The 13353-nt window shown below is 32.8% G+C and overlaps 1 protein-coding gene across 2 annotated transcripts; it reads left to right on the top strand.

Moving 5' to 3' along the window:
• Positions 1-769: 769 nt before the first annotated feature.
• LOC106173177 (protein white) lies at positions 770-12614 on the top strand. Of its 2 annotated transcripts, none has more exons than XM_087012413.1 (20): positions 770-923; positions 3100-3262; positions 3670-3831; positions 4120-4168; positions 4860-5046; positions 5302-5373; positions 5632-5730; positions 5902-6068; positions 6248-6319; positions 6848-6950; positions 7472-7564; positions 7927-7955; positions 8286-8391; positions 8738-8887; positions 9228-9320; positions 9707-9842; positions 10162-10267; positions 10493-10593; positions 11127-11197; positions 11477-12614. In XM_087012413.1, exons 2-20 carry the CDS (start codon positions 3130-3132, stop codon positions 11576-11578), a joined length of 2031 nt encoding a protein of 676 aa, XP_086868539.1. In that variant the 5' UTR covers positions 770-923; positions 3100-3129; the 3' UTR covers positions 11579-12614. The 2 variants fall into 2 exon arrangements, with proteins under 2 accessions (XP_086868539.1, XP_086868540.1); XM_087012414.1 differs by lacking the exon at positions 770-923 and adding an exon at positions 2086-2103.
• The last annotated feature ends 739 nt before the right edge of the window (positions 12615-13353 follow it).

Below are 13353 nucleotides of genomic sequence, written 5' to 3'. Positions count from 1 at the left end.
CAGATGAATAATTTTCACAGATAGTTGAAGGTTAGAAATATTTTTGTCTCGTTTTTTTTTTCATTTTAATGTCACATTAAGGCATAAGTGTTGGCCCACAAACCGAAAGACAACCAATGAAAATAGAATAAATAAATATTTACAGGCTTCGTAGTAACGTATATATCGGTAACGTATGTCTCAAATTAACGTAAGAAAGAAGAAAGAGCGCCGTAAAAGCATGCGTGCTATCATATACAAAGTCACACGCACTCACAAAGTCATAGAAACAGAGAACAATCAATGAAATAAGAAAATAACATCTTCATATTTTTGTTCACGTTTGTATCAGTAACTTATGTATCATATGAACAATTTTCACCGATAGTTGAAGGCAAGTTCTATGTTCTCTTTAAGACGAAGATCTACGTCACCAGTTAATTAATAATAAAACAGTTTTTTTTTTTTTTTGAAACAAACTTTAAACAGAGGGTCTGATTTGCCTACAGTTTGGTATGATACATTTTACATCTACATCTGATAATACAAAAATAAATAAATAAATAAATAAATAAATAAATAAATAAATGGTACCGGCCCTTCTTAAAATAACCTGTGCAGAGTGCAAATATAACGATACATTTTTCTAGAAAGTTTTTTTTTTCCCAAACATTATACAGACAAGTCTTTTGCATTGCAGGTCATGTCAATATTGCCTTAGCATAACAATGCACATTGCCCCAAATTGTTTGCCGTCTGTGTTTAAACCACTGCCTGTATTTAGGTTAATGTTTAACACATAAAACCACTTGGTGACGAGTTCAACTCGCTATCACGGTGTATAAGTAGTATATGTGTCTTCATATGCGGGCATTATAGTCGCACTCAAAGTCCATCAACGGGTGAGAGCTAGGGATCCTGAACTTGATGACATTGATGCACAGGTCAGTAAGTAGGACATGGGAAAATTTTCCATTGAAAAGGCGGTGGTGGGGGGGGGGGGGGGGGGGGGGGGGGGGACAGATTCATGTGTTCCACTGAGTCTTTTTAAGATTGCATTCAGATTTGCACTAGTTGGGTAGCTCCAGCTATTGAAACAGCTTAACTGTATAACACCTCCTCGAGCTAGGGGGTAATTAACTATTGTGTGTTGATATTGCCGATTTCACTGATTCCACTTTAGTGAGAATCTCAGCAGAGCTGGACCGACCCAGCTCGTGCGATGTGAGAATCTGAATGCGCCCATAGTAAAATTGTCAGTTCTGTGCAGAAGAGAAAAGTGCAAATAAGTCAGAGCCATATCTGTGAATATAATAAAAAATCGGCCTGTTGTCCTGGTAGAGGAATATATATATCTTGTATGACGTGTATATCACTTAAAAGATACATGGTCTATTGTACAGGGGATAGGAATGTGTAAATGAAAAGGTCATAGAAAGAGGTTCGATATAGTCCTAATAAATGCATCAAATAAGTGTATAGTGTACTGGCAAATAATTATAAATTCATCAGAGGAGCGCGATTATGATTTTTAGGACAAATGAACCTTGGGCTAGTGAACCTTAATTCGGATTATCGAGATGTCCCCGAAAGAAAAGGGAACACTAGCCTTAATTTACTGATCATCCAGATAGTATCATTAAATGATAAAGGTGGAAGTACATAGGACTAGGTCGATGCTAGGTATGTGGCTCTTGACGGTGGTAGCTACGGGCACCCGTGCCAACTTTTTTCAACCTCGTTAGTTGTAAGCACAGAAAAATAATTCCTGCCCCCTGTTACTATTTTTTCTAATGGTTACCGTACACTTCATCTCCTGCCCCCCCCCCCAACACACCCTCACACACACACACACACACACACACGCACACACACATAAAATCTGCTGCCTATGCACCTGACCCTGCAGTTCAGTACACGTCAAATATAGGGAAGTCATGCCTGTATCTTTGAGTGTTATCTTAAATCTGATAGGAAGGTTATAAAATTATGAACCTTTGTTCCTGCTTGTTACCAGTGTAAAATTTTAGCTCCAGTAGTTTACATATAACAGTCTTTGCTGTTTCCATGATAAGTTTTAGTGTCTTAAGTGAGTTTTCCAAAAGAGTAATATTACTTAAAAAGGTAAGTTTTTAGTTCTTATTTTTTTAATTTTCAAAATATTCCTTGGACAGTTAAGAACTAGTATATTGTTCCGTTTGGGATGTCTTCCCTGTTATTTTTTCTCCCCTGCAACATAAAGAGTGAAGTGTGGTAAAACAAGTGGTTTTTCATTCCTGTTCCTTATTCCAGAATATTATAGAAATATACAGCAGCGGCTCCAGGGGGGGGGGGGGGGGGTCCGCGGATGCGAAACCGACTCTCCCTACTCCTTGGCGTGAGGCCCGGGGCCCTTTAGCGGGCCCGAAAATTTTCGGTATTTTAGAGGACAAGCGCTGCCATTTGGTTAAGTTTACAGTGGCGGATTTAGAGGGGGTGGGGTTAAGGGGTCCTGACCCCTCCCTTCGATTTCTGGTCGTACCAAATGGCACCGTTCACCCTCTAAGATACCAAAAATTTTCTGGGCCCTTCAGCGGGGGCCGAAACCCCAAGTCAAGTAGAGGGGGGGGGGGCGGCTTCGCATCCGCAGACCCCCCTTCAAATAATCCTGGATCCGCCCCTGGTTAAGAAATATGATTCAGCTAGTCAAAAGTCCAATTTTAAGAGGGAACCATTGGTGTGATTTTTTTTTAGAAATCGAAGGGGGGGGGGGGGAGGACCCTCTGACTCCCCCCCCCCCCCTAAATCCGCCACTGATATAAAACCTGGGTATAGGATATGGAAGAAAAGTATTATAATTTCATTAATTTTTTTTCAGTGGCCTTATTGCAGTGCTCTTTATAGGCAATGTGTTAGGTCACGATTTTTTAACAGAGCAAGTGCATTTAGCTTACACATCTTTCCTTACAGTTTTTGAAAATAAAAACACTTTAAACATTGACCAATTTTCTGCAAAGCACTCCAACTCTGTGTTTCTTCTTAATTGGACTCTTGTTGTAGAAATGACTCGCCAACCAGTAGGCTATACCAGGTACTACTAACACAATTGATCTAATTATTTCTTTTCATTTGTATAAATAGTAAAGTAGCCAAAACATATAATCTGCAACAATGATGGAGGAAGATACAGACCCCAAGCAATCCTTGCTGCATCATCATCAAAATGGCGACACACACACCATCACCTTCAATGGTTACGGCAGCATGCCGACAGAGCGACCGTCATCACGGAACTCTTCTGTAGGTGAGGGCTGTTCTGATGTTTTGTATAATCCCATTACTTCCGATTTAAAAATAATCTGGGTGATTTTAAAAATAATCTGAGTTGATTTTTGGGTAGATTTTTCATTTGTTATTGTTTTCTAATGGAAAAAGTAAGAATTCAGTCGTAAGTATGAAAATTTAGATATTTTGATCAGGTGCTAATGATTTTTTGGAAATTAAAACCAAAGAGAATATTTTTCCCTGGTAAAATGAAGTAAAAAAAAAAATAGTAAAAACGTAAAAAGGGAAACCTTAAGATGGCATGGGATCATTTGGCTGTTATGCATACTAAAATATTGACAATTACATTCTCAATCTAGGAGATTTTAATTAAAAAAATGAAATGAAAGTTTGTAATGGAATAATTGAGATCAATCCCACCATCAGGTAACTACAGCAGTGCCATCAAACGTACCCTGAGTATGACGGGGAATTCAGAAGAAATAACACTGACATGGCACAATGTTAATGTTTACATTCCTCCAAAGAGTAGACCCTGTTGTCGGGGTCCACCCCCCGGGGCCACGGCTAAACACATATTGAGGGATGGTAAGGATATCCAGTATATATTTTATACAAGAAAGATAATTTTTCAAGCTTACAAGGCTGTCTCCATTCACATAGTAGTAATACAGTAAGTTTAACTTTTTTCCCATAAAATTTCTATCATTATGAGCATCATTTGAATTTTTATTGTTGTATTTTTGTAGTTTTGAAGGCTGGCAACTGTGGCATTGTGTCATTGAGATTTTGACAAAGTTTGATAATATAAAAAAATAATGATAGAAATATTATTGTTTTTTTATTATTAAAGATTACTTTTTTTTCATGTTTCAGTGAATGGATGTGTCAAACCAGGTTCCCTATTAGCAGTTATTGGAGCTAGGTTTGTAAAAAGCGTACACTGAGCATAAAATCTTTATAAAGCAAAATACTAACTTTTCTAGGACTTTCAACTTCTTTCCTTTAATCAGTTACTCTGTCAGATGTACCATTTTTAAATTCATTGATAAAATGTCTTTATAAGGGGAAATTGTTGAAGTTCCCAGGATCTTTTGTACAAAGATCTAATGATCTAATAATTGTATGCCTTCAGATATTTTCAGTGTCAGCATGTTGAATTTATTTCAATCTTTACATATATTAATGCAGGGGCGGATTTAGGGCGTCTTCTGGGTCTTCCGGAAGACGGTCAGATTTTCAAGTTTACATTGTCGGGCATCTAATGTTTTCTGTCGGAAGACGGTCAAAAATGGAGAATGGATCAACAAAGATAATTTGGAAGACTGTCAGAAAATATATCTGGATCCGCCCCTGTAATGCACTGTCCTTTCAAAATAAAAGATTAAAAATAAAAAATAAACAGGAGTCTTGAGAAAGGTGTGTGATAGATGAGAAAGATGTAGGCCTATCTGAATTTGGGAACTTTGTCAGATAAAGCAGTTTAACATTATACTTTTTTATAAAGTAAAAATTGTATTTAGGCTTATGCTCCTGTTATTATTCTGTCTTTATCACTTATTTATTTATTTATTTATTTATTTATTTATTTATTTATTTATTTATTTCATCTACAGTGGAGCAGGAAAGTCTACCCTTATGAATGTCTTGACATACCGTAACCGTGGAAACCTAGTGGTAGATGGGACAGTCAAGGTCAACGGCAAGGTCATTGGACCAGGCATCACTAATGTTTCTGTGTATGTTCAACAGGAGGATTTGTTCATTGGGGTTCTCACAGTCAGGGAGCACTTGCAGTTCCAAGTAATTATGCCAATTGTTTTATACAACCAAAATATAATTTTTATTTTAAAGTTGATAAATTATCTAAACTTATAACAAAGCTAGCATAAGACTATCATGTTTATATACAATGTACTACCTTATGTTGCAAAATAATCAATAGTTCAATGTAATGCAAATTTTTCAAAGTCTTCACAGAAGAATGTTTCTTTAAAAGAATGTATAAATATATAATGAGAATATTATTTCGATTTAATTCTGTCATGAACATTCCAGGCTCAGTTGAGGATGGATAGAGAAGTGCCCTTTGAGGAGAGAATGGACAGGGTGGAAGAAGTGATTGAGGAGGTAATGAAATATTTTACTTTATTTCATTTTGTATAGTTTTATTTAATTTTGTGTTGTATTTTATTATATTGTATTGCATTGCATTGCATTGTATTGTATTGTATGGTTTTATTTCATTCTTAAAAAAAATTTATTAGACCAAGTTTAGGTCATTGCATACAACAATTAATGGTACTTGATCATTACACAATAATTGTGTGCTAAAATTTTATTGATCACATTTGCCATTGTTTATTTATTGATTTATTTATTTGTCAGACTGGACTGTCCAAGTGTGCAGACACCAGGATAGGAATTCCTGGAAGAATCAAGGGGATCTCTGGTGGAGAAATGAAAAGGCTGTCATTTGCATCTGAGGTGAGAGCAATTTAAATTTTAATTACACTAATTACTCAATTTTTTCAGATCTGTTGGTAATGTTTTCTTTGGACCTTAGCACTGCAGATACAAATGTTACTGCTTAAGTACACAACTCGGTCTAAAAAGTACCTTTGTCTTTAAAAAATTTAAAAATGAAAACCCTTTCAGGCACTGACTGACCCTCCACTGATGTTTTGTGATGAGCCTACATCAGGCCTGGATTCTTTCATGGCGGAGAGTATTGTACACACCCTGAAAACCATGGCGCGCAAGGGGAAGACGATTCTTTGCACCATTCACCAACCTTCTTCACAGGTGTTTGCCATGTTTGACCAGTAAGTTTTTTTTATTGGCTTAATTGTGTAATGTAAGTAAATAAATTGGCTTAATTGTGTAATGTAAGTAAATAAAAATAATAAATAAATAAATCTGAGTAAGTTTTATGATAAACATTTTGTGATTTTAATATATTATGAAAAATTGTTTAACTTCAACAACATTTTATCTGTTACAGACTTCTACTGTTAGCAGAGGGTCGTGTGGCGTACATGGGACCTACAGCTGGGGCCTTTAAGTTTTTTCAAGAGTAAGTAAACATCTAGGCAACGTTGAAAGACACTGACAACTTGCAGTTCTAGGATTTTGATATGAATCACTGTGGAGGGGATGGGGTAAAATCAGGCCTAAGTTTAGAAAAAAAAAGTTGCCATACATCTTCCATAGTATTTGCATGTAAAGAAACTTTTTATAGCACATTTTTCATTAATATTTGTTATTCACTATTTAGAATATATAAAAAATCTATTCACAATAATAATAATAATAATAATAATAATAATAATAATAATAATGAGTTATCAATTTATTTTTTGTTGTGGGAAAACCCTTGTATTTGAAAGTGAAAAATGTACCATGCATGCAGTAGGTTCTTAAATCTTCTGTACATTAAAAGTATCTAGAATTCAAACACTGAAAACAACGCAATTCATTTAATTGCAGCTCTTGCAATTACAGTGACATAGTATGGTAATAATAATAACTCCAAGGAATAATATAAATATAATCGTAAGTCTGTATTTTCAACTTGCTATGTGAATTATGTCTTCATTTTTAGATTGAATTTTACCTGTCCGCCAAACTTCAACCCAGCTGACCATTTCATCCATACACTGGCCATTAAACCTGGACAAGTGGACACTTGCAAACAGAGGGTTAATGTAAGTATGGGCATTGGTCTGTCCTGGTCTGGGATGGTGAATGACCAGCATGTCTTGATAATTACATGTCATTAATTTAAATACATACAAAGCATGTTAGAATTTTATATACGTGTATGACCAGTACGCCTTAATGCATGTCAATAAAGACATAAAAGCATGTAAGAGTTTTATATACGAGCTGCGAAAAGAAAGAAGAAAGATACATATATCAAAATTTTTTGCAATATTTCAGCAATATTCCCTTTATTACCTAGAAAAGCTTATGGTTGAATCAAAACTGGTGTGAAAGTTGTAGAATAATCAATTAATCTGTTTTGGAGTTGTCAATTTTTAATTTTTAAAATCATAAGTGAAATTCATCAGTCTTTTTTTCAATCACAAGAGTAACTTAAAAGTGTATCGAAGATATTTTGCATCAGTTAACATATACTATATTTTACAATCATAATTAAGTATTGCATGAAGTGAGGAAAAAAAGATGACAAAACCTTTATTAAGTCCACCTTCCATTTTCACAGGAAATCTGTGATGGTTATGATGCCAGTCCATTTTCCAAGGCAATTCAAGACAACATGGCAGAACAAGGAAAGGAGAATGGAGATAACTTTTTCGTAAATAAACTTACCATACTTTATTAAAAACATGGATAGTAAGAACAGTACACAATCTCACGACGAGGACACTGTAACACTTTTCTGTGGTTTAGACTGTCCTTAACTGTCATTGGAAATATTCAGTTGTTATATATTTATTAATTTATTCTTTTGGTCAGGATTCTTCACTGAAAATTAAATTACTATAATTCAAGAATCAATTTCTACTTTAATATAATTTATTTACTTCACTGTTATATGATATATAACTTACTATAAGCATATATTTGGATTATTTTTCATAACTGATATCAGCCACAACAAAGTTTCTTATTGCTAACAACACATGTAGTCAAAAGATTATTTCAATTTGATTTCAGCTTGATGCAGCGATATCTGGAAAAGCTGTGTAAGTAGATAAAGTTCATGTTTACATGTGAATAATATCATATGATATAACAACACTCATTTCTGATAAAATGAGTTTCCAGATTTGAAGTCTTGGCTTTATTAAACAAACTGCTGTCAATTCATCTGCAGATTTATTTCACAGTCACCATCAAATTTTGTCTTTTTTCTTTTTAAATTTACACAATAATAGCATAAATGTAACTTAAAAATCAATTGTTGATCAGATCATATTTTCCCAAAGACATTATCATAAGAAAACTCATTTGTTGTTATATTTTATTGATTAATTAATTAATTAATTAATTGATTAATTTTTTCACTCTGTCAGATACAAAGCAAACTGGTTTCAACAATTCCGTGCCGTATTTTGGCGCTCCTGGCTGACTATGGTACGAGATCCTATGGCTTACAGGATCCGAACAATACAGAGCATAGTAAGTTAGTATTTCTGTCTTTTATATGTGGATATGGTAGGCACTGCAGACACCCTTCTCAATCCATGAAAAAAAAATAAGCAGAAAAACTTGGCAGAGGCAAGTAATTTTTTTTCTTTTTTTTTTTTTGTGTGTACCATGCCCTATTATTTTTTAATTAAAGAAAATTGTTCTCCTTGGCTCTTTAATTTTTGGTAATTAAGCCCATTCTGTATTATATTATATTATATTATATTATATTATATTATATTATATTATATTATATTATATTATATTATATTATATTATATTATATTATATTATATTATATTATATTATATTATATTATATTATATTATATTATCAGTTCATCGCAGTACTACTGGGCCTCATATATTTACGTCAACCAGATAAGAATGAAGGGTATTATGACCAGTCTGCAGTTCAAAACATCAATGGTCTGATGTTCTTGTTGTTAACAAATAATTCATTTGCTAACATGTTCCCTGTTATCAATGTAAGTTTCAACTTTTTTGTGCTGTTTCATCTTTTGTCAGTCATTTCTTTTCTTAATAAAAAAACTAAAAAGTAAAGGACATTTATTGATATGAGTTTATATAAATTTAATATTTATTATTATTATTCCAATTTTATTACTTAATGATACTTTTAAATTTTTTTTCAAAGCCCAAGGAGACATTGTGAGCATACAAAAATATTAAAATTTTTATTTTAGATATTTTACATTAATGAATAATTGTTATTGATAACACTTATCAATATCTGATAGTATTGATAAGTTTGATTCTTCACAACAATATTTATCGATTACTTACTTACTAATGTTTTTTTTTCAGACTTTTCCTCTAGAAATTCCAGTGTTCAAAAGAGACCACAACAATGGCATGTACAGGACAGATGTCTATTTTCTATGCAAGACTTTTGCTGAGGTAGTGGAGAGATTTTACTACAGCCACATTGGCTCAATAAATTTTTTTCTAATTTCTCATTTAATTGCAATCTCGCTGTTTTGCCAAAGCAAGCAAGCATTCATTTCTTTTCTAATTAATGCCCAGATAGATTAATTTCTTCTTTTCACTTTTTTAATCCTTATATATTTTGAAACTGTGTTCTCAAATACCTGCCGTACTTGTTTTTATGTAATGCCTACTTAACATTTAAAATGGATTTTAAACTTAAAATATTCGTATAACATGATTTTACAGTAAAAGTTAAAAGCAACTTAAATTACTAGCTTTCAAACAATTAACTACTAAAATAATTTTTGTCATAAAAAAACACAATTTTTGTACAATTTTTGCAAATTTTGTTATAGTTTCCAAGCTATGTGATCACACCGTTGATATTCTCCGCTATAGCCTACTGGATGGTAGGTCTTTATCCTGGGGGAGAGGAGTTTTTATTCAACATGGCTGTGCTCATCCTGGTGGCAAACTGTGCAGTGTCCTTCGGTAAGAATTTGACAAATATTGTTTATGTCTATGTTTCATTTCCTCTATATTAAATTTATGCCATTGGTTTGGTGGGGGGGGCATGAAAAATGGATGTCATTTTATGTCACTGTGAGATACTATGTTTAAAATGAGTCCATTATTACAAAACCTTTTAAAAATAATAGAAGTATGAATAATAATAATAATAACCATAGATAAGCTGAGCATGGCAACAAATTGTGTGAACATGTTACTGTTTTGTGGATAAATGACCCTAGGTACTAAACATATTTTAATATTTTATTAATTTTTTTATATCCATTCATTTTATTTCTAGGCTACATTATCTCCACAGCTGCTAACTCGCTGACTGTGGCATTGGCATTAGCTCCACCTCTGCTCATTCCTTTCATGTTGTTTGGTGGGTTCTTCTTGAATCAGGAGTAAGTGCTGCCCTCTTTGGAGGAAAAACACAGCCAGAATTTATTTCCAAAAATTTTTTAAAAATGTATATTAAGTTTTTGATATACTTAAAAGACTTAAAGAGACTTTTTATAGACATTTTAATTCGTTCAATTTTGATCATGGGGAATTAAAAGAAAATATTTAAAAGACTATAAGAAAAATAAATTAATATTCTCTTCATTTTTCTCTTCACCGAATTGCAGTAGTGTACCCGTGTACTTTATCTGGCTGAACTACATGTCCTGGTTCCCGTACTCCAATGAGGTCATCACAGTTGTTCAGTGGAGAAATGTGGACACCATTTGTAAGTTATAATATTTTATTATGGCTGGCACTTCAAATAATAGGATAATTGCACTTGTACAGGTATTTCATATACAGGCTTAAAATTTATTGCCTGTGTTTTCATACATTTCGGTGCAATATCCTATTGTTCAAAGCCCCAGCAGCCAACTACTTGTCGTCCACTGCGCCTTATTATAATTATATGCTCTTGTATATTGCGTACAGTGGACAGTTGGTGTTGCAACTAGTTGACGTACATTACCTAAGGCTTACAATTATTAATAAGTACTGTTTTTCAGACGTGGAATGATCAAGATCTGTAGATGTTGGATCAAAATGTTGTTTGATTCTAGTTATTTTGATACATAAGTTGAAAATGCATGTAACTTTTTATCATGTTTTCTTAGAGACCATGAACATTGTTTTCATATAGAACAGAGACATACAATGTATTATAAAGAATCATTTTATTGAGCTGTGAGCTTATTAAGAAGTTGTACAGGCTTGGTATGGTGAACAAGTTAGTATATATTTCAAACTTTTTGATTTTAGTGTGTCATAATGGTACAAGCTGTGCATTTAGAACAGGGCAAGACATTATAGACTACTACAGCTTCAAGGAGGTAATTAAGTGGACAAAGAGAGAGAGAGGATGAGAAAAAAGATGAATGGAGAAAAAATTCCACTCTGATGATATAAAAATATATAAGTAATGGACCATTACAGCTTCAGTGCAGAGAGAGAGAGAGAGAGAGAGAGAGTTTTGTCTAAAATTATGTAGAAAATTTAGCTCTATAGCTCTTCAAAAACATTACCCAGGAGTTAAGTAATCATTGAACCCATTACAGTTTAATCTCCCTTTTTAAATTTAAAAATTGTCATTTTACTTTTTTATATTACAGGAGAACATTTTAAGGAATATTCTTCTCCTGGTGGCTCTGCTTGTTGGCTACAGACTCATAGCTTACATTATATTTCTCATCAAGACATGGAAAAGGGAGTAGATTGTGTTAGTTGTGACAACAAGAAAGCATTGTGTTAATTGCAGTTATTGAAATAATTATAAGGGACTTTTCACATTTTAGCATTGTGGTCTGTATTGGGACACTTTGAGAGGGAGACAAGGAAAACCCTGTCCTGAGATAAGGACTCATTAATAAAGAGTCAAAGCTTCATTACTCATAGGAAAAAAAATCTTAAGATACAATTCAGGAGCAGATGAAGGCCATGCATCTTCTGGGTCTTATGGAAAATGGTTAGAATTTTTCATCTTTACATTGACGGGCATCTAATTTTTTCTCTCGCAAGATGCTGAAAAATGGAGGATGGATCAACAAAGATGATTTGGAGGACTGTCAGAAAATATCTCTGGATCTGCCACTGCATAAATTCAAAAATAAATAAATAAATTCAAAAGTCAGTAAAGTATCAAAACACTTTTGATTTATATGCCCTTGTGCAAAGTGGGGTAAACAAAAAACAAGGAGGAAAAAGGTTTCTTAATTTTACAAGCAATTGTAGATCTAAGAGGGATTTCGGGGTGTGTCCATTACAAAAGTCATGGCTGCAGCTGCAGAAAATACAAAAACGTATTACCAGAGCTTAATAAGCATATATTAAAATCATTGGACCATATTTTTGGTGATATTCACGAAATCACTATTCTGGTTATACACATTTTTGAATATTTTTTTTTCTGTTTTCTGAAACTGGCTTGTTCATTTATTCCGTTGCTTCTTCATGTAGTACTGTCCTACATTGTGCAACTACTTCTGATTGATAGAAATTACATACTGTAAGATAACTTTCTATAAACTGAGAAAACAGAAAAGCCTGGGGGGAGGGACTGCCCCTATACAGCTGGGCAGAAATTAAGCTTTTTATAATGGTTATAATTACGAATATATTAGTACATGGTATGCCTGTATGAGGTACTTGTATTATAGTAATCTATAAGAAAGTGACTTAATTACATTTTAATATCAAAGGAATTATTTTAGCTTTTTGCATGTGACACACAGTTTTAAAGAAGTTAATATATTTGAAAAATATCAATTATTTTTATTGTGGTTCTTAAGAAATTAATATATCTACGTATATACTTGTAATATAAATTTGTATGTATAAATAAAAATTTTAAAATGGCTGTACTAGTATGTTTTACTTCAGTGTACTGGGTTTGCATTCTCTGAATCATTTTACAGTTTAAATACCAGTTACATGTAGTGTGTAATTGTTCTTAATTGCAATGTAATAATATTTATTTGAAATTGAGATAAAAATCATAAACCATATATGCAATTATTGATTTATTTTTATATACTGGGTTTACCTTCATGCATTAGCTGAATAGAAAGTACTGTATATCATTTATTTTTAAATTATAATTTTTACAAAAATATCACTTATTCACTTCACTTATTCATTCAATTAATCATAACTTTATTTATTTCAGTGTTTTGTTAATACTCGATCTACCTGTAATTATAAAATTAACTACTGTATATATAATTAGTATATATAATTACCAGTAATGAAGTTACCACTAACTAATTATTAGTCACTGCCGTTCTTTTAAATTTTTTTTTTTTTTAAACTTAACACCATTTTATAATTTTAAAAATAATTAAGCAACTTTCCCTTTTTGATGTAGATTATCACGATCCATTTTATCATTTCGCAAACCCCAAAGTGGTGTTGTACTAGTACAGGTAGCTTGCACGTTTATACAAAACTGTTTGTTTTTGTGTTCAGGTCCAATAATTAGGTTATAAATAGT

Source organism: Lingula anatina, chromosome 5, assembly GCF_051362555.1.
Source record: "Lingula anatina isolate TDL-2025a chromosome 5, LinAna3.0, whole genome shotgun sequence".
Classification (NCBI taxonomy): Eukaryota; Metazoa; Brachiopoda; class Lingulata; order Lingulida; family Lingulidae; genus Lingula; species Lingula anatina.
The sequence above is the reverse complement of the archived record's forward strand: the minus strand, read 5'-3'. Positions and strand labels throughout refer to the sequence as shown.